At 48.4% G+C, this 20251-nt stretch overlaps 1 protein-coding gene across 1 annotated transcript in view; it reads right to left on the bottom strand.

Moving 5' to 3' along the window:
- The window catches only part of XYLT1 (xylosyltransferase 1), a gene marked incomplete at its 5' end in the record, with an annotated part of 347438 nt that overhangs the window by 133473 nt on the left and 193714 nt on the right, over positions 1–20251 (bottom strand). The window contains one exon of the mRNA XM_006146570.3: positions 11645–12155. Coding sequence (XP_006146632.1) covers positions 11645–12155 — 511 coding nt within the window. The remainder of the gene's footprint in view (positions 1–11644; positions 12156–20251) is intronic.

The following is a 20251-nucleotide window of genomic DNA, read 5'->3' as shown; positions in this document are numbered from 1 at the left end:
CACACCCGGTGTCGAGGAAGTGCTAAGAAATGTGAGTTCTCCAGTCCAGCCCAGTGCAGGAGCTCCCAGGGATATGATGGTGGGCTTGGCCCTTGTGACTGAGTTGGGGCTTCAGATGACTCTGCCAATCCCATTACAAGGTGAGGGGAGCAGGCAAGATGATTGGGGGGCACCTGGTCTGGGCACCTCACAGTCTTGCAGAGGCGGGATGTGGGTAATGAAAACCCCAAAAGGAAGTGGCATTGATAAGAATTCCTAACTGCTGACTGCCCAAGAATGTGGGAGGAGAAAAGGCAAGCTGGTTTTGTTGACTTGTACGAAAGGGAAGGCCTAAGGAGGCTCTACGTCTGACGCTCGAATGTCACACTCATCCTCAGGCCTCTAGAAGGGGCATGTCTGGGCTCCTTCTTTCTGTACAAGGTCTGTTTCGGGGGCCCTGAGTGGCCGGCACACAATCGGCTACAACCAAGGAAAGAAACCACCCAAAAACAAAGAGCTCTGGCCTCTTTGAATCATCATCTTCTGCCTTGTCCTGGGATGGTTTCTGAGAAAACCTCAGAGAAGGCTGGAAACGCATCACGTACTGCCCTGCTGTAGAAACAGGTCCCCTGTGCCCACCCCAGGGGCTTAAAGAATCAGAGCAAGCTGCCGAGCGAGAGTGGCCTATTGTTGCCTTATAACAGGTGCTTCATAAACATCTGCTGGCCAGATCAGTGGAATAATAGGAGTATTTTTAAATACAGTTCTTCATCCGGCCACCTGAGGCAGCAGGGGAACATTTAGGCAACGTGGTTCACAGGTGAGAAGTGAGCTCTGGAACAAGTGCCTGGTCTGATGCCTTCGCAGGAACCACAGGTCTCCTGAGTTGTGCCTGGTTCTGAAGCTTCCGCTCACCCTGCCTGAGCTCAACAGCAATGAAACAGCCCAGGGCAGGGGCCTGCACTGAGTCTGCACTGTTGCCTGGGGCACTGGGGACATCCTTCTGGGACTTGGATGGCATGAAACATGAAAGCACAATAGGAAGAGAGTCCTGCTGAGTGTCTGGGGCTAGGAGCTGGAGTGGGGACTTCCCCAGACTCTTGGCCAGAGCTTGAAGGGAAGAGAAGCATGGTTCTCTGGCGAGAGACACTGGACCCATCCCTAGTCCTTGCCTGCCAGAGCCATGTCTGTCTCTGGGCCAGTCCCTCCTCCATTCTCTGGAGATAGCAGTTGGGTTCTAAGAGACACCGTGGCCTCCATCCTTGCTCTAAGCAAAGACAGACCATCTGAAGGCAGCATTTTGGGAACTGAAACCTGGCTGGGAAGAGAACAGACCGACTCCCTGCTCATCCTTGGAGGAGCTCCCCTGGAGACCTGTGAGTTCTTCAACTTCTCTGCATCCCTGCCTGTCCCAGGGCCTTTGCACATGATGCTCCCTTGGCCTGGCATGCCCCTCTCCTGCCCCTCCTCAGGTAGTCCCTACCACCCTGCACCTCTCCACTCAAATTTAAATGACACTACGTGTCTGCAGGTGCACTGATTGCCGTGGGGCCCCAATGACTTCTACAATCATTTCTCCATGTGGTTCCCCATCTCCATCCCCGGCCCCTGCCCACAGGCCGGGAGTTTCATGAGGACAGGGCTTCTGTCTGCTTTCCTCCCAAACCTAGAGCCTGACAGAGGCAGGAGGTGTTGCATGAGTAACTGCCAAATGGGCAAATATTGAAGAAAGGTGGTGACAACCATTTTCAGTCCCGTTGGTGGCTATGCTATGCTTCGCCTCCAGAGACTTCTAAATGCTCCAGTCCCATCTCTGTTCAGAACACACCGGCCCCTAAGTCACTCCCAGGGGAGGGGAGAGGATAAGCCACCAAAACTAAAAACAACCAGTGTCATCTTCCTCAGTGAGGGTAAGACGGAGAAAACTGAGGTCTGAAAATGCACAGATGAGTAGATGGAGCCCCAGGCAGCTGGAGGTCGAGTCTAGGGCAGAGACAGGTCAACAGCAGGTGCTGTTCTCTCCAGGAGCTTTGCATGATCTGACAGCACATGCGGTTGGCACAACGGAAACCAGAGCTGCCTGCTCATTCCCAGCGTGGTCCAAAACACCTACACAAGAGACTTCAAAAAGTTCATGGAAAATAGAATTAAAGTACGAGTTTACTTTGGTGCAAAAAAGTTTGGAAAAGTTCTTGGGAAAATGGAATTAATTGCGTTTGCTCTGGTACAAATAAAAGTTTTGAAATTCATGCATAGTTTTTCCATGAACCTGCTGAAGATCCCATATGTAATTCTGCAGACTCTCCCCATTTTGCCCAGGCTTCTATGGTCTACTGTCAATATAGCAGCTTGGAATACCTGTACATAACTCAGAACACATCTACCCTCAGCGTCGGTCCCTCCGATGGCTCTCTGACCTCACTCAGGGTATAAACAAATCCTATTGGTCCAAAAGACACTGCACAATAGGGCTCCCATCTTCTGGTCCAACAACACAGGCTGTGTGCAAGTACCCATCAAGCCTGCCACCCTCCTGGAACACCCTCTTCCTGGCCCTGCCCACGCCCCCCCTCAGTTTTGAACACTATCTGACATAGCACATGTTTTACTTACTCATATGTCAGTCGCTTCTAGAATAATCCCCTCTAGAACATGAAGTACACAGTCATCTCTGTCTTGCCCACTGTCCTTTCTCCAGCACCTAAACAATACTTACGTGACGCACAGTAGTTGCTCGATAAATATCAGCTGATTGAGTGAATGCATGAACACAGTATGTGTCCGAAGACTAGGAACTCTTCTATCTGGAAGCAGCTCAAACTCTTACTTAGCAAGTTTTTCCATCACGAGACCAAATCCATTTCTCTGAGTACTTTTTATCCACAGCCTTCTTCCCTTAGGTTTTCAAAGACAGTCTAAGCCTGTCCCTTGGCCATGTCTGCTCTTTCCCGGCCCCATATAGATTGCCAGTGTCTGGTGGCTTTGTTTGCTGCCTGTCTGGGAAGCTTGACCTCATCTCTCTTCAATGTATCTCAGTACTTAGCACCCTGCCTGGCCTAGGGCAGCTGCTCAATAGGTACTTACTGAATGAACGAAACAAATGAAATGTATTTGAAGATGCTCTGAAGAAGAAGGCTGTCTATGTTTAGAGTGTCATGGGCATCCTTGGTGTTCTACATTCTTACTAGGTACAAAAAAGGAATTCCTTCACTAATTATTGTAATTCTTCTTTTTTTTTTGGAGAGTTTTTTTTTTTTTTTTTTCCTATAGGGTGCGTGTGCTTGTCAGAGGGACAGATAGAAAGTAAGAAATCACTCCCCAGGGGGATGGCCAAGGTACAATCCCTTCCTTCTCCTCCATTCTCCTCTTGGACCTTGGGCATGCATGCACATGAGCCCTGTGTGAGTTTAAGTCACCTGGTCCAGGACTCGAACCGCGGTCAACCACATAACCATTATGCCATCTGCTGGTCCCTAATTGCTATATTTCTTGATAAGCAAATAGATACTTCTTGAGTATCTAATATGCTTCTGTGGCTTCCCGAACCCTACCTTAGCTCAGTGACAATGAACAGCCCAGCGTGTGGTATCAGGTGCTAGAAGAATCTGTGACCCTCCTCCGATTTATTAAGAAAAACTTGCCAAGCACAGTATCTATATTACTGGTGACTCAAGTTGCCTGTAACATTTCTGGAGATGAAGCTTGGCCTGCCAGTGTCTCTGCATGCCATGTGGGGGTGGGAGGGGTTGGTGGGAGTGACGCTGTTTAAGACGATGTGGCCAGAAGAGAAGGGGTGTTCATGGCGTCTGTGAAATCCAGGGCCGCGCAAACCTCCAGTGCCTGCCCTGCTGCCTTTCCCCAGAACACAGCCACCCCTTTTCTGAAAGCCTCCTTCTAGCCTGGAACAAAAAGGGAAGCCGATTAGTCAGGCTCTCGGCCACCGAGCTGCTCCATGCAGTGGTGCGCAAATGCGGAGCTGGAAAGCCGCTCGCAATCCCGTCTACACAGGCCACTGTGAGCACATGAGAAGGAAAAGAGAAAATCCATCTTGGCATGATCCTCTTGTCTCAGATATACTCGGCTTGGGAAGTGCTTACTTCCGCATGAAGTTTCTGAAAGGTGTGCCTGATGACAACTGAAAGAGCATGCATCCCGCTCACCAGGGGCTGGCCTTTCCAGCTTCTCTCTCAGCCTAATCCTTGGGCTCTGTTGGCAGCCAGGCAGCTAAGGAACACTCACACCCTAGTGACAATGTTTACAGTGGATGGCAGGACTGAGCATCTGGGGGGACATTCCTGGAGGAAGAGGAGGGGGTGGAGAAGGAGGTGGGAGGGAGGTGAAGGGGGCATTAGGATACTTCCCATAACTATATGTTTAGCTTGCTAAAAAGCCTCGTGGGTGGCAGCCAGCTTTCTTCATGATTTCAAGACTGGGAGAAGGGAAGGAGACCAAGTGGAATTGGCCTGTTGGGGACAACCTCCCATTAGGGATTCTGGGGGCTGTTGGCCACAGTTCTCCAGCCCATTGTAGAGGCTCAATAAAGTTTGCTGAACCATCAGGCTTGAGTGGTCTCTGTGCCCCCAAAGAAATCAGAGAATCCAGAAAACCAGCTGAGAGTCACCCTTCTCCCAGCCTCTGGCCAATCCCAACAGCTTTAGCCAACACATATCTGAGCACTGCCTGCTTCTCACTGCGACCATCTCCTTCTTGGGACCCTTGCCAGAGCCTCCCCAGGATTTCCCTGTTTTTAGTTCTTCCTTAAAGATAAATCAGATCAGAAGGGTAGGACTGCTGGGTCCTTTTTACTGAATGAGCAGATATTAGCTGCTCTTGCCATGCACACACAAACACACGGTGGGTAACTCTACAAGATCAATCTGCTCATTCGCTTTCCTAGAGTTACCATTCTGCTATCTATACGGAAGAGGAGGTCTTCCAAAAGTTCACGGAAAATGTGTACGATGAAGCAGCTACGGAGAGTTCCAAATGTTTTCGCACCGGAAAAAAGTCAAACCTTTCTTTTTCCACAAGCATTTTAAAGTCCCCTCATATCTCATAATACATTGTGTACTTTAAATATAGTCGATAAAATTTACAGCGAAACAAATGAACCAGCGAGAAGGCATAGTTTCAGTTCTGCAAGATGAGTTCTGGGGAACTGCTGCTCCGCCCTGTGCCCACGGTTAACAGCGGTGGTACCGCACGCTTAAAAATGCTTAAAAATCCGTTAAGACGGCTCTCATGGTAAATGTTGTCACCATGATCAAATAAAAGGAGCAGAAAGTTCAAAAAAAAAAAAGAGGAGGATAAGTCAGATCATCTTACAACTCTTTTTAATCTGCCTGATGGCTCCCAGCCCAGAGGGAAAACAATCTGAACGCCTCGCCATGTTTTTCCCCACAGATCCAGTTCCTTCTCCGCTTTGGAGTTCCTCACCGCTTCCTCTGCTCCAGCCGGAGAATCTGTTCACGTCTTCCAGGGCAGCCAGGCTTTCATACGGGCAGTTCCCTCTTCCCCAATGCTTTGCCCTTCCTTGCTCCCTCAAAAGGCCTTCACTGGCCCCCCACCTCCACAGTCCTCTCATCCACTTCATTTGTCTTCAAAGCTCTTATATCTAGACACTGGACTGTAGGTCTGTTTATTGCTTTTGTCTAAGTTTATGTTTTATTTACCTCTTCCATGAGAGAGGGATACAGGAAGGAGAGAGAAAGCGACAGGCATCTCCCACGGGGCCCCCATGCCACGCTCCTCCCTCCAGCCTCAACCAGGCAGGATCAGCATCGCCGACACACACACACACGCACACCTGGTGTGCTGGACCTCACGACGCAAGGCTGGGACCTTCCCACAGGGCCTTGCATCGTGTAGTGCCACCGCTGTGCCACTGTGACTGGCCGGGTCTGTTTCTTCACAGACGTCTCTGGTCTCTCCTATCAGGGAAGTAGCTCTGTGAAGGTGGAGCCAGCACAATGCAGGATTCCCAGTCTTGACCACAGTGCCCCGAGCAGTGCAAGATGCAGGCACAGATCCCGCACACGCAGGAGGCATCTTCTGCCTTTTTGTTTGATTTTTACGGCTATATCCCCAAGTCCTAGAACAGGGGTCAGCAAACTACAGCCTGCAGCTGTCTAGTGTGATGCGGTGCCTGAGCTAAGGATGGCTTTTACATTTTTAATGGTCGGGGAGCGGAGGTGGAAAGCAAAGCTGAACATCTCACAACAAACGAAAATTAGGCAAAATTCACATTTCGGTGACCACAAACAAAACCTTACTGGAGCAGAGCCACGCTGGTCATTTACTTATTTATCGTCTCCAGCTGCTTTCACACCGTAGGTTGAACAGTGGCAACAGAGACCAGGCGGCCTGAAAAGTCTCCGGTATTTGCTGCCTGGCCCTTTCCAGAAAGCACTGCAGAGCCCTGGCACTGAACACCGCCTGGCACCCAGGAGTGGGGTCTGCTGCTTTCTCCTGGATTCACTACAGTCTCCTTCTCCTCCCTAGGAAGCCCAAAGAGGATGCCCTGAGACACTCCGGGGAACTGTTACCACACACCTCCTCTTTACTGGGCTTGCGCCTTCCTCACCAGGAGATGAAAAATGGTTCAGGTGGGTCTTCTGTGAACATGGCCTTGGGGGAGCACGTCAACCCCACCCCTCTGGCAAGAGCCACCTTGGCTTCATCAGGCCTGTCACTGTGGAGCCTTTTAACTGTGCACAGTTGTTCCCTCTTTTTATCATGGGTGAGAAGGCAGAAAGAGACCAGGAGAAAGCAGTGCTTCCAGCTAGCTGATGGGGACATGAGTGACAGAGGGGGATGTTGAGGCCCTCGCCATGGAGCACCTGGCATGGCTAAGCTGACATCCGGGTCTGCATTTTCCCTGCATGCTGGGCTTTCAGTCGTGCTGTCTGGAAGCTGGCTACTTGTGCTGTAAGGTTATCTCACTGCTCCCAGCCACAGGGTGTACACAGCTGGCTGGGCTGGGTGCCAGGCTGCCCCAAACTGCCTCATCCCCCAACCCATGTACCAGAGCCTCTGGGCTCACCCAGGCCACCAAGCTGTCACCCCATCACCCCTCCCAGACTTCTTTACCCCACTTCTCACAATTGCCTGGGCCTCTGGCCTCTCCCTTGGTATCCAGAACCACCCTACGGCCTCTGGACACTCCGAGTGGGCCTCCCAGTGTTTGGACATAAAACCATGCCAGATTGAAGGCCAGGATTGGCCAGGCTGGAAAAACGGGGTTTTCCACACAAAGAGCCCAGGGGATCACAGAGGAGCCGCGGTGGGTGGGGGGGAACTGCTGGGCTAGAAATAAGCTTGCCTGAGGCCATCCCTGGGTGCTGACAGAGAAGAGCCCCCACGCCTCGCTGTGTCTCCCTGCACAGCTGAGAGCGCACAGCCTGCTCACCCCTTCTCCCCTGGGAAGATGGATGTGCAGGCGGGAGGAAGCAGTGGCTCCCTGTGACCTCCTTCCAGACTACCTTTTCCAGGAGGCAGACAGTGAAGGAGGCCAGTGCCGGGGCCGGGGACATCTCTGCAGAAAGCAAAGTACCTTTTAGACTTCTAGACTGTACCTTTTCCCCAAGTGTGATGGGGTGAGTGGACATGACATGGGAGGAGAGGGAGCTCCTTACAAAAGTCAGCACTTAAAGTCTATCTCCTTTCCTCTGAATATTTTAGACTTCCAGCCAAGAGAACTGTTTCCTTAATTACATTCGACTGGCAGCACATGACTGGCTGAAGTTTGGGTGATGTTTGAGCTGAGCAAAGTGACAAGTGTGATGAGTCCATCTGTGTGCGCACGCACGTGTGTACACATATATTTACTCACACGTTACGTTTCCCTCCAGCCCTGCCTCCACTTCCTCATTTAGCAGGATAAAAAAGGACCACTGGGCTGACGCTCAAATCCCTCCTGAGCAGAGGGAAATCCGGGTGTCATGGTTTCCAGAAAGGGAACACGATCTCCGTATGGGGTGTAATTACATCTTAGCTTTCTACAGAAGAATGGTTTATGGCTTAAATGCTATTAATTGTAAGCCGTTTTGTTCCACGGGAAGTTGTTCATTGATAACTACCCAATTAGGGTTATTTTGCAATTAGTCTATTCACAGTAAATTTATTGCAAAAGGGGGAGCTGTGGTGTAGCACATTACAGCCCTGCCGGGGCTGGGTGTACGATGGCTCTTACATGCCAATCTTACTAATCGGCTCGGAAGTCCTGGGAGGGTGTGCCACCATGGCCGACAGGGTAAGAACCTCAGGGTAGTGCAAACTCAGGCACCAAAGCCTTGACCAAGATGTCTCAGCAGGACCAGGAGAAGCGCGGGAACCCCGGTAGAGGGAAGCAAGACTTTGATTTTGTTGACCAGCAGGTCATACAACAAACATATGTAATGCATATTATCTGCTTCCAACATCTCAAACATTGATTATTACTTTGTGGTGGGAACATGCAAAATCTTCTCTTTTAGCCATTTTGAAATATAAATTTCCATTAACTACAGTCACCCTCATGTTACAGAACACTGGAACTTCTCTTACCTAATTGTAATTTCATGTTCCTTAACCTACATCACTCTGTCCTCCCATGCCCTCCCCTTCCCGGCCTCTAGTAACCAGTATTCGGCTTTCTACTTCTGAGAGGTCAACATTAGTTTTCACACTTGACTGAGAACATGTGATTTTTTTTCTCTTCCTGTGTCTGGCTGATTACACTTAACACAGTGTAGGTTCAACCACGTTGCCCTGAATGACAGGACTTCACCTTCTGCTGGCTGAATGAATAGTATTCTAGAGTGTGTGTGTGTATGTGACATTTTCTTTATTCACTCCTCTGCTGCTGGACACTCAGGCTGACTCCATCGCTTGGCTGCTGTGAATGGCGCTGCAATGAACAGCCCAGTACAAAGATCTGAATGGCATCCCCATTTCCTTTCCTCTGGATTACGCCTAATAACGTATTTTATTGACCAGGCACAACTCTTACCTGTACACTTGACCCGTGATCACTGGTGTGATCATGTTCGCTTCCCTTTCACAGAGGGGAAGACTGAGGCACAGAGAAGTCAAGCAACTTGCCCAAAGTCCCACAGCTTGTGCAGAAGGCATCTAGATTTGAATCCAGCAGTCTGGCTCCACAGCCATGCTTCTAACCACTGGCAACATCACTGATGCCCTCTGTCCCCCTTGCAATGACATTGATGACAGAGAGAGCCACAGGAAGTGGGATATCTCTGGGGCCTGACAATCTGACCTAAAGTGAGAGCTTTTTCCTTCTCAGGAGGGAGGACTCATGAGAAAGGCTGAAGGCCTGTAACCCCTGTTCCAGTACCAGCTCCGCCATCTGCTAAGCCAGTACCTGAGCCAAGCACTAAACCTCTGTGAGCCTCCATCTTCTCACTGACCAATGAGTCCCTAACAGATTCATTCCCTGGGCCGATGCAGGATCACCGGGCTAAGGCAGGCTGGTATACACCAGTATACAGCCCCGGCGAGCAGCAGGAGTAAGCACATCTGCCCCGTGGCCTGCTTCTGCACGATAAGTTCTATGAGCACACACCAGGTGCACCTGCTTCTGTGCCACAAAGGCGGGGCTGAATAGCTGCAATGGAGACTGCCCGGGCCTTGGTGTCTCAAATCTTTACTATTCAGCCCTTTACGGAAGAAGTGTGCTGGTACTTAGTGGAGCCCAATGTTATTTCCGTGGAGGGTGTTCAACTCAGGATTCCAAACTGCTCTGCCAGGCGCTGGATAACAAAAGATTTCTGGAGCCATCACACTCTACTTAATTACTCCTACACGCCACATGCCAAGTCCAATCAAGGATGCAGACATGAACCACCAGGACCACTTAGACAAGGGTGAAACTACAAGGAGGAAATGAGACTTTTCTTTTTACATCTTCCTATTTAAAAGAAAGTAATGTATAGATAGGTGTTTGCTACACAAAACTTAAAAAACAGATGAATTTGAGTATAGGGTTGAAGATGGTCCCACTGCAAGACCTGTCCCTGGAGTGAGAACCCCATGAGGGTGCATATCCTCCAGTACACTAGGCCCACGTAGTTACCCACCCAACCCCTGCTCCAGTTCCTCATTCTCAAACTCCTGGTAGCAATAGAGGGACACATTTGAAATGAGGATGCCTCTGATGAACTGGGTGACCCTGCATAAGCCTCATATTCTTTATTTTTCTTCCCCCCCAGAGAGTGCATGCACTCATGGGAAGGAGAGAGGGAAATTAAGAAAGCATCTTTCATGGGGAAGATCATGCTGCAAGCTCTTCTCCTCCATTTCACCTTGCTTTTGGGATTTGGGGCACATACACACATGTGTCCAGAATGTTTTCAAGTCACTGGGTCTGACACTCAGACCATGCAGTTAGCCATGTGGGATCCAGTGCCTCACTGACCATGGCACTGGCTGACTGGCCCAGGGCCTCATACACTTATCTGTCCAGTGAAACAACTGAACGAAGATCTTTTTTTTGGGAGGTGGGGGTGGTGGTGGTGGTTTTTGCTATAGGGTGTGTGTGCTCGCCAGAAAGACAGAGAGAGACAGAGAGACAGAAAGCAAGAAATACCCCCTCTCCACACACACACACACACACACACACACACACACACCCCCCGGGAGGATGTCCACACTGCTATCCCTTCTCCTCCATTCTCTTCTCGGGATCCTGGGCACACATGCACATGCATCCAGCATGAGTTTAAGCCACCGGGTCTAGGATTCAAACCACAGTCGACTACATGGGAGTCCAACAACATAGCCATTATACTAACTGCTGGTCCCACTGAACGAAGATCTCTTTAAGAAGTCTGAGTCTACTTTTCCTTAGCTACTAGCCTCACCACACACCCCTCTTTGTACTCAGAGGCAGGGGAATTGAGGATCTGCTGTTTGGGGAGGCCACTAGGCAAAGCTCTGTGAATTCCCCTGTTAAGTCTCCTGATCTCTCCTGCATCTCAGCAAGAGATCTATCACAGAGACATTAGCACCCAGAAGAGTACCCAGAAAAAAATGAGAGAGAAGGGAGAAAGGAAGGCCATGAAGAAAGGAAGAAAATAAGGGAGAAGGAAATACAGAAGAAAGGAAAGAAGAAAAGGAAGAAAGAAGGGAGGGAGGGAAATAAGGAAGAAACAGGAAGGAAAGATGGAAAAGGAAAGGAGGAAGGAAAGAAATAAAGAAAGGAAGAAATGAGAAAGAAGGAAAGAAAGAAAGAAACAAAGAAAGCACCAAACGAACTTGAAGGATGATTTTCACAGTTTCCAAAATCAATGCAACCAGTCAGAAACCTTTCAAGTCATCATCAATGATGAAAACCCCATCAATTTTAATTCAATATTCTGCTGAGAGAGAAACCAAACTGGATCAATACAGCCACCTCCCCTCTCACACTTTCACATGGGCCCGAGCGCACTCTGATTTTTCCTTTACCATAAAGGCAATGGTTAAAGCCCTAACAAAAGGTCACCTGACTTTGTAAACCTTTTCTTATATGAGACTTGAATTTAGCGAGTCCCTCCATGAATTAGACCTGATCCAGGGTCTGAAAACAGGGTAGCTATTTTCAAGTCTGGGACTGTGAGCAGGATGGGTCAGGTGGGAGGAGGAAGAGGCCTGGAGATGCCTCTTTGGGTCTGGGGCCAGAACTTACCCTCCAGTGGGCAGAACCGGGTCACCTTCTCTGGCATCAGCAGCCCGAGTTTGTGGCGGCAGTAGGTCTCCCCAATCTCCTGGCGGCAGTGCTTGGACTTGGAGCGGGACAGGGCAGAGATGGCCTCCTTGCCTGAGATCTCGCACTTGGGAGGCTGGTCGTACTTGGTCTCTGGGGAGCTGCCCCCACTTTTCCTGGCGTGGGGCTGTCTCGGGGCCTCTTTCCAGCGGCTGCTGTTGGCTTCGGCTCTCTCGCCGGGAGGCAGCACCTGGTTGGCGCCTTTCCCCAGGAAGCTGTGTCCTTTGCCCTTCTCCTGCTGTTCCAGCTTCCTCTTCAAAAGCTCCTTCTGTCTGTGCGGGGGTTTCTTCGCCAGCTCAGGCTGGTGTTTCTGCTTCTGAGTCCTGGGTGCGAAGTTGCTGTTGTCAACGTTCTCAAAGTCTTTGGGGACCGAGTTCTCGTTGTTGCTATCTGTTCGCACTTTCTCTTTCGGTCGGTGGGAGAAGTAGCCATCCTGGAGAGGAGGGGAGAGAAATACAGAAGAGGGACTTGACTAAGCGATCACTAAGGAATTTGGTTCACGCAGGGCAGCGCATTCGGCCTGAAGTCTGGGCCTTGGCTTCACCTGTTCCCTTTGCTCCTGGCTTAAACTCTAGGTAAGACTTTTCTCTCTGCATCTCAGTTTTCCCATCAGGAAATACCAGTGGACTTTAAAAAATTCATGGGATAACAAAGTACGAACTTATTTGGTGCCCTCAAATTAAAAACCCATGCCCATTTTTTCAGAATATGCATTTTTCATGAACTTTGTGAAGACTCCTCAACTGAGAATGTTCCAACTAGAAATTCTGGATTTTCCGAGCTCTAATGTGTTATATCTCCGATTCTTAGCAATTCTTATTAAACCACATTTTTTTTTTTTGGAGAGGTTTTCGCTATAGGGTGCGTGTGCTCGCCAGACAGACAGAGAGAGACATAGAGACAGAAAGCGAGAAATCACCCCGCAGGGGGGATGGCCACGCTGCAATCCCTTCTCCTCCATTCTCCTCTCGGGATCTTGGGCATGCACGCACACGCGCCCGGTGTGAGTTTTAAGCCACCGGGTCCGGGACATGAACCGCAGTCGACTACGTGGGAGTCCAGCAACATAGCCATTACGCTAACTGCTGGTTCCCTTAAACCACATCTTTTCAACTGTTTCCTTCCTTGACTGTCTTTGCCATTGGGTAACAAATATTTTGTTCCAGCTTCCTGTTTGAATTCCAGCAGACAGTGCTGTGATGGTTTATGTAAGGGCTGGAAGTGACATAATAAAGTCATAACGGGAGAAAATATTGGTAGGATATTATAGACATCCCATTGCTTTTAGGACATGCTCATATATCTGTGCCCATAAGAGAAATCAGACCGAGCCACTGTTAACTCGGTGGGGAAGATACCATGGACTTTATTTTCTTCTTCCCTTTGGAGAGGAGGCAGCCTTTTCAGAATAAACCTTGCAATAAATCCCAGGAGGGATGCAATCTCGTGACACTCTGGTGCTTGAGCTCTGGCTCACGATGTCTGTACCTGGAAAAGAGCTGATTAAGTCACCTGAGGTCAAGAGAAAGGTCACGAGTCATTGTGGAAACAATGCATGGCATAGATTGCATCAGGAAGGCACCACTGGAAACTCAGATTCTCCATGGCTAACTGGGTACTAGTCATTTTGAGTTCAAATCAAAAGCATCATTCAACTAACTCCCCGAATTATTTCTATAACATATGAATTCTGCTTAGAGCCCATTAGCAAGGCTTTAACCTGAAAAAGCATTCCCTGTCCCACAAGACCCCACCACCACCACCACCGAGGAAACCTCTGAAGCCATAGAGAACAAAAATTGGCTCCCTAAATCTATCCTTGTTGCTATAGGAACACAATGGTGATGAGTAGTATCCCTGTCAGTCTTCCTTTTCCAGGAGGAAGCAGCTGCAAGGTGCCTCTTAACATTCCCAAGGAGAAGAACGGTGGGGAATGAACAGTGGAGCTTTGTTGGCACCTGAGAGTGGCTGACAGTCCCACTCCAGCAGCTCAGCAATCCACAGCCCCTGGGCCAAACCTGGCCCTCTGCTTGTCTTTGTGGATAAAGTTTTATTGGAACACAGCCATACCTGGTCATTTGCATTGTCTCTGGCTGCTTTCATGCTGCAACAGCAAAGGAGTTGCAATACAGATTGTCCGGTTTGTAAACACTAAAAATTGCTCTCTGGTCTTTAAAAAGTATGCAGACCCTTGTTCTGTGCTCTGAAAGAGTTTAAGTTTAAAAGCTGCTAACCCCTCCCACCCCAACCCTCTGAGGAATTGTTTTAGTTGCTCCTGTCCTTACTTGTCCCCATGTGGTTCCGTAACATTCTAGAGAAGTCATACACCACTGCCCCTTCTAGCCTCTGCCCTATCTCTCCTAGCATTAAGCATCAATTTCTCCCATCTGGCGGAGGCTACAGAGCGACAGTTGATACTAAGGTACCGCATAGTTATTTGGTATGTCAAATATTGCAATTATTCTCATTTTACAGATGGGGAACTGAGCATCCATTAACAAGTGACCTGCCCAAGCTAACCCAGCTAGTTAACTGTGAAGCTGAAATTCAAGCTACACAGACCACAGACCCCATTCTTTGGCTGCCAGTTACACTACCAGCTTCCAAGAAACTGTGGAGCACATTCACACCCATCACCCTATCCCCTTAAGGACTGCAGCCTAACAAGATATGGCCCCCTCCCATGCACTTGCAACCAGCTAAAGGGATCCGCTGTAAGACTGTGATCTCTAAAGAGCCATTGCAAGGCAGGCTGACCCATCATGTTGCAGGGAGTCCCAGAGAGAGAGGACAGTAAACAGGAGCCACAGAGCACTAGGAATGTGAGACAGCAGGAGCTGGAGGAGACAGGGCAGGAAAAGAAGGAAATGGGGAGAAGCGAGGGGTGAGCTGAGCCATCACGTGCACATGCTTGTCACACTGGAGCTGCTTTTACATCCTGACCTGTGACTGCAGACCGTCCGGTCCCATGCACACTTGCAATAAATCCCCCTCAGGAAGGTGCCTGGAGCATGTCTCTATTCTTGTAACCTAAGGAAATCATGCTGATAGTCCTCATCTTCCTTCTTTCTCTCCAGAGACTCTTGAAGACTCCTAAGTACCCTCTCAGATGCATTTTCTAAACACTTACCACTAGCCAGACACCACAGTAAGTGACTCACAGGTATTACTTACAGGAAACTATCACCCTATAAGGAGGTACTCTTCTGGCCATTTCACAGAAAGAGGAGCCAAGGCTTGTTGTTCTAACATTCTTCAAACTGTACCATGTGCTAGGCACTGCACTGAGCTCTTACATAAAGTATCTCCCTTAACCTACAGAGGTAGGAGCCAAGGCAGATGACCAGGTACTGTCGTCCTCCCATCTTACGAAGGGGGGAAGGACAGGGATGGCGTCTTAAGTAATGTATCCAAAGCCATCTGGGAAAGGCAGTGAACTTGCTTGCTAGTGCGTGATTCTCAAACTTGCTATTGTACAACCCCTCGTCTGTTTGGCTAGGAAGTAAACTGGGAAACATTTAGCTCCCCCTTCTCCATGAGGTGAGTAGAGGGAGTAACATTCCACTCTGCCCCCAACAACCGCCATTCCATTCTGGGTCCATTAGTTTGACTATTTTAGATATAAGCAGAATCATATAGTGTTCATCCTTCTGTGCCTGGCTAATTTCACTTGGTACGATGTCCTCAATCTGCCGGATTTCTGTCTTTGCTCATATTAGCCTATGTTGGGATCGAGCTGGGCGGGGCATGGGTGGTATTCAATAGGGCTCTATACAGATATTTCAGTTCCCTTGCTTCTAAACACATGAATACAACTGAACTTCCCCATCCTCTGCAAATGATGCACAGCCAAGTCACATGCTATAGACAAATGACTGGGGCCAGGACACAATGTGTGACATTCTCCTTCCCCACCATAGTATCCAGTCACGATCCATATAGTGAAGATCCTACACCCCTGAGACTCTATCAACTCCCACCCCAATGAGCATAAATTAACCTCTGCTGCTTGAAGTCACTGAGATTTGGGGGATCTTTGAGCAGCACAGTCCAGCTCATCCTGATTAACACAGGACCTACCTTGAGCTGCTTTCTTCCCCCTTGCTGTCCTCAGGTATGGGAACCAATTTTTCCTTCCTTCTTTCCTTGCTTCCTTTTCTTTCTCTCTCTTGTTCTCACTCTCCCTCTCTTCTTTCCTCCCTCCTTCCCTTGCTTCTTTCCTTCCTTCTTTCTTTCCTTTCTATCCTTCCTCCTTCCTGCTTTCTTCTCACCTCCAACAGACAGAAAGTTAGTTTGATGATCCTCATTCTCCAGGATCATGAAATCAAATCTGTCCTTACACCCAACTTCTAGAGGTTAACAAGAGGGCCTACAGTAAGCCAGAAGAGCCAAACTGCCTTTCAAAAGTCTGCATCTTTTCTCTTCACATACATTTGTAGTACTATTCTCAGACTCTCCTCTTCTTACTCACAGACAGTCACACATATGACCCACAAGCAGAAAACCTCCATAAACCACAACCACCTATTTCAAAAGCTCCCATTCTGTACCACTTTCTTGCAGAACTTCATGCAAAACCAGATACAGGAAATGCTGTGATCATTGCCCTCTCGCCCTGGTGGCCATTGAAGCTAATCTGGCAATCAAGAATGGCTGAGTCTTCTGGCTAATTGCTGAGATCAAGAAGGGCTCCACAATCAGTCCTCACACGACTCCTGATTAACACGCACCATCTACTCAGAAGCGGCCACCACAACGAGGATGATTAGCACAGTGTGGCCTGGTGGCCTTCACCTGGCCTCAGAGGCTGCTCAGCTGCCCCAGGAAATCAGAAGATTTTTTTTTTTTTTGGAGAAGTTTTTGCTATAGGGTGCGTGCGCTCGCCAGACAGAGAGAGACAGAGACAGAAAGCGAGAAATCATCCCCCAGGGGGATGGTCACGCTGCAATCCCTTCTCCTCCATTCTCCTCTCGGGATTTTGGGCACGCACGCACACGCGCCTGGCGTGAGTTTTAAGCCACCAGGTCCGGGACTCGAACCGCGGTCGACTACGTGGGAGTCCAGCAACATAGCCATTATGCTAACTGCTGGTCCCGAAAACAGAAGATTTGAATGCAAGAGGGAAGGAAAATATTTTGTCTTCTGCAGTGAAGAATTCAGATGGTAAGCAGCTTCCAGAAAAGTTAGGCAGAGGCCCAGTGAGTGAGAATCAGGCCTGAGAGTTCTTGTTCCCCTAGGTCAATGCTGTGTTCTATAGTGACTGGGAAGCTTCTTACCTCCCCCTCAGATGTTCTCTTTTCCCCCACTTTAAAAAATTTTATTTCATTATGGTAAGAATATTTGACAAGAGAACTACCCTCTCAAGGAATTTTAAGTGTTCAATGAATTACTGTTGCCCCAAGGGACTACACTGGATTGCGGAGCGCTAGAAGGCGTTCATCTTACATAGTTTAGACTTTCAGCCTATTGATTAGCAGCTGTGTCCCTCTCCCCTGAACCTCTGGTGACCAACATTCCACCCTGGTTCTTGAAATCCCTCACAGAAGTAAATCATGGGGTATTTGTCCATCTGTGCCTGACTTACTTCACTCAGCCTAATGTCCTCTAGTTTCTTCCACGTTGTAGCATATTGAAGGATTTCCTTAATTTATTTTAAGTTGACTTACTTATTTCTCTCATGAATAAGACAGAGAGAGAGAGAGAGAGAGAAAGCACCCTCAACAAGGTCTCATCACCATGATCCGCCCTCAGCTAGATCATGGACAACTATGTGCTTCATACCCAGAGAGGTCTCTAATGCGAACACAGAACCTTCCCATGTGGGTCAGCCTCGCAAAGCACTGTTTTATCACTGCATCACTGCCCAGCCTCCAACCTTTTTTAAAAGTTTATTTTCTGGGACCAGCAGATGGCATAGCAGTTACATTGCTGGATTCGCATGCAGTCAGCCATGGTTTGAGTTTCAGACCCCACAGCTTAAAACTTACACCAGGTACATGTGTGTGTGCCCAAAATCACAAGAGGAGAACAGAGGAGAAGGGATTGCAGCATGGCCATCCTCTTGGGGTGGGGGGAGTGATTTCTTGCTTTCTGTCTCTCTCTGTCTCTCTGGTGAGGGCACATGCCCTATAGCAAAAACAAACAAACAAACAAACAAACCTCTCTCTCTGGAAAAAAAAAAGTTTATTCTCTCGCTTCTTGGTTTTGTTTTTTTTTTTTTTTTTTAAAGGCAGGATAATAGCCATTGTATCTATATGCCATGTCTTCATGTCTTTATTTGTTAATTCACTGATGGATGAAACAACTTACTTTCTCCTGAACTTTTCATCTGACCTCTAAGACAGCTCAGTCTCACCTCTTCTTTCCTTTCCTTTCCTTAGAGATCTGAAATCAAGAAAGTCAAACACCCAGGTTCTCTTTTCCCAAACAAAACTTAAAACTCACTTTGGGAAGTTCTGAGGCAAATACACATGCGGTAACTATCACGTGCCCAGTATCATTGTGCCCTGGTACTCTGGCCTCTCACACACTTTGAAGGTTCTGAAGTAGGCAGTATTAGTCCTAATTAAGGGGAGGAAACGAAGGCACAGAAGGTTACATAACTTGATCAAGGCCACACTGCTGCTAAGGAAGTGTCTCAAAATCTCTGTGCCTCAATTTCCTCAGCTGAAACACGAGAATGATGATAACACATCGTGGATATGCTGGTAAGAAAGAATGTACATAAAACTTCTGGAATGTGCCTGCCACTCAAAGCAGGAGGAAGAATGAGCTGTGAACCCAGACTAGCTAGGTAATTCTAATTAACACCAGGCCTCCGCTGATTCACCAGGATGGGTTCTGCCTAGAGGAACCTAGGCAGATTGGTTATTACGTCTCTATTATGATTGGCTAGCCACATCATCTTTATTCTTAACCAATCCAACTCTCTCACCTTGGGTTATTTATGCAAATGCAACCCTTTGACTTATTTTATTTTAATGTACTTATGACAATGATTGCACATTCCCCTACTTGTGTGTGAGCTCCGTACTCTAATTGCTCTGCAGCTGCCTTACCTGTGAGCTGCTGCTAGAATCCATTTTTATACTGGAGAATAATTAAATGCAATAATGTCCTCCATTCCCATTCAACCTTGGGCATGTGTAGGGCCCATTTCAATCAGTAGGAATATGCTAAACATAATAAAGCTCTGAGAAGCAGGTTCTGTGACCCAGGTGCCCTTTTAGAGATACCTGGGCCTGTTTCTGGCCTTTCCTGCTTCTTTGAAGTTCAGACAACAGAATAGAACTCCACTCCCTCTCCTGAATCCTGACCGCTTAGTCCTGTTTCTGAGAGGTAGGGACAGGTTCCTATGGTTTTTAAACTATCCACCTAGAGATAAGCCATGGCTCTTACTTGTGTATGCTAGGGGTAGGGAAGATGTGGGGACTTGTCGTGCTTTCAGGACTATCCATTTTCCCATATGTAAAATGACAGGTCCCTAGTGTGTTATCAGACATGCCCAGAATTAGTCATTAATCAACAGCTCAACTAATGGCTCTGCCCCTTTGGTTCACTGAAAAAAGTTGTATTGGTGCCAGCATGTGGCACACTGGTTAAGGTGCTAGACTCCCACATGGCTGACCACAGTCTGGATCCTGGAGCTGGTGGCTTGTTTTCTCACTTACCCTTCCTCTCTCTGTCTTACTCTGGTCAAATTAAAAAAGAGTAATAAATAAAATAAACTAAACAATTCTTTGGGAAAAACAAGCAAACAAACAAACAAATCAGTTGGATGGACTTTAAGAGACCAGGAACTGCTGAGGACTAGTTGGAAACTCTGAAGAATATCGTCTGCCTCCAGCCTCACCCCGTGACCACCGTCTCTAGCAGGGTGCTGAGATACAGAGTTCTGAGGTCAGAGCTCCTCCATTCCCTCCCCTTGTTTTTTTGCTGTTAAGTTTATTTATTTATTTTGTTCATGAGAGTGAGAGACATAGCGAGAAACAAGAACAAGCACCTCCATGCGGTCTCATGCAGCAATCCCCTCCCAGCCTCCCCTCCCACTCCCCACTTTGCCATCATGGGTGTAGACCAGCTTTGGCAGGCCAACCAGGGAACTGACCCCACCATCTTTCATATGGATCTGGTATCACTTGAGCAGCAGGAGATGGCCCCATGTACCAACTCTACACTTGAACAGATCGTATCTCTCTCTGTGCTTCAATTTCTTCGTCCATCCCAGGGGTCCCCTTCCTTCCAGGGACTGAGGAGTCCATCAAGTACAAAACACATGCTTGCCCCACGCGCGTGTCCAAGAAACATGCCTCTGTTAGAAATACGCACAGTGCTTACTATGTTCCAGGCCCTCATCTCATGAGTCTACGAAGGAGATACCCGTTTTTCCAGATAACATTAAGGTTCAGGGAAGAGCCAAAATCCACACATCTTGGAACTGGAGAGGCCAGGATCTGAACCCAGGGCATCCAGGTCCAGAGGCCATGCCCACCCACACCACACTGCCTCTCAGAGCTTTTAGAAGCAGGA

Source organism: Tupaia chinensis, unplaced genomic scaffold (assembly GCF_000334495.1).
Source record: "Tupaia chinensis unplaced genomic scaffold, TupChi_1.0 Scaffold000182_1, whole genome shotgun sequence".
NCBI lineage: Eukaryota > Metazoa > Chordata > Mammalia > Scandentia > Tupaiidae > Tupaia > Tupaia belangeri.
This window is presented reverse-complemented; position numbering and strand designations above follow the sequence as displayed.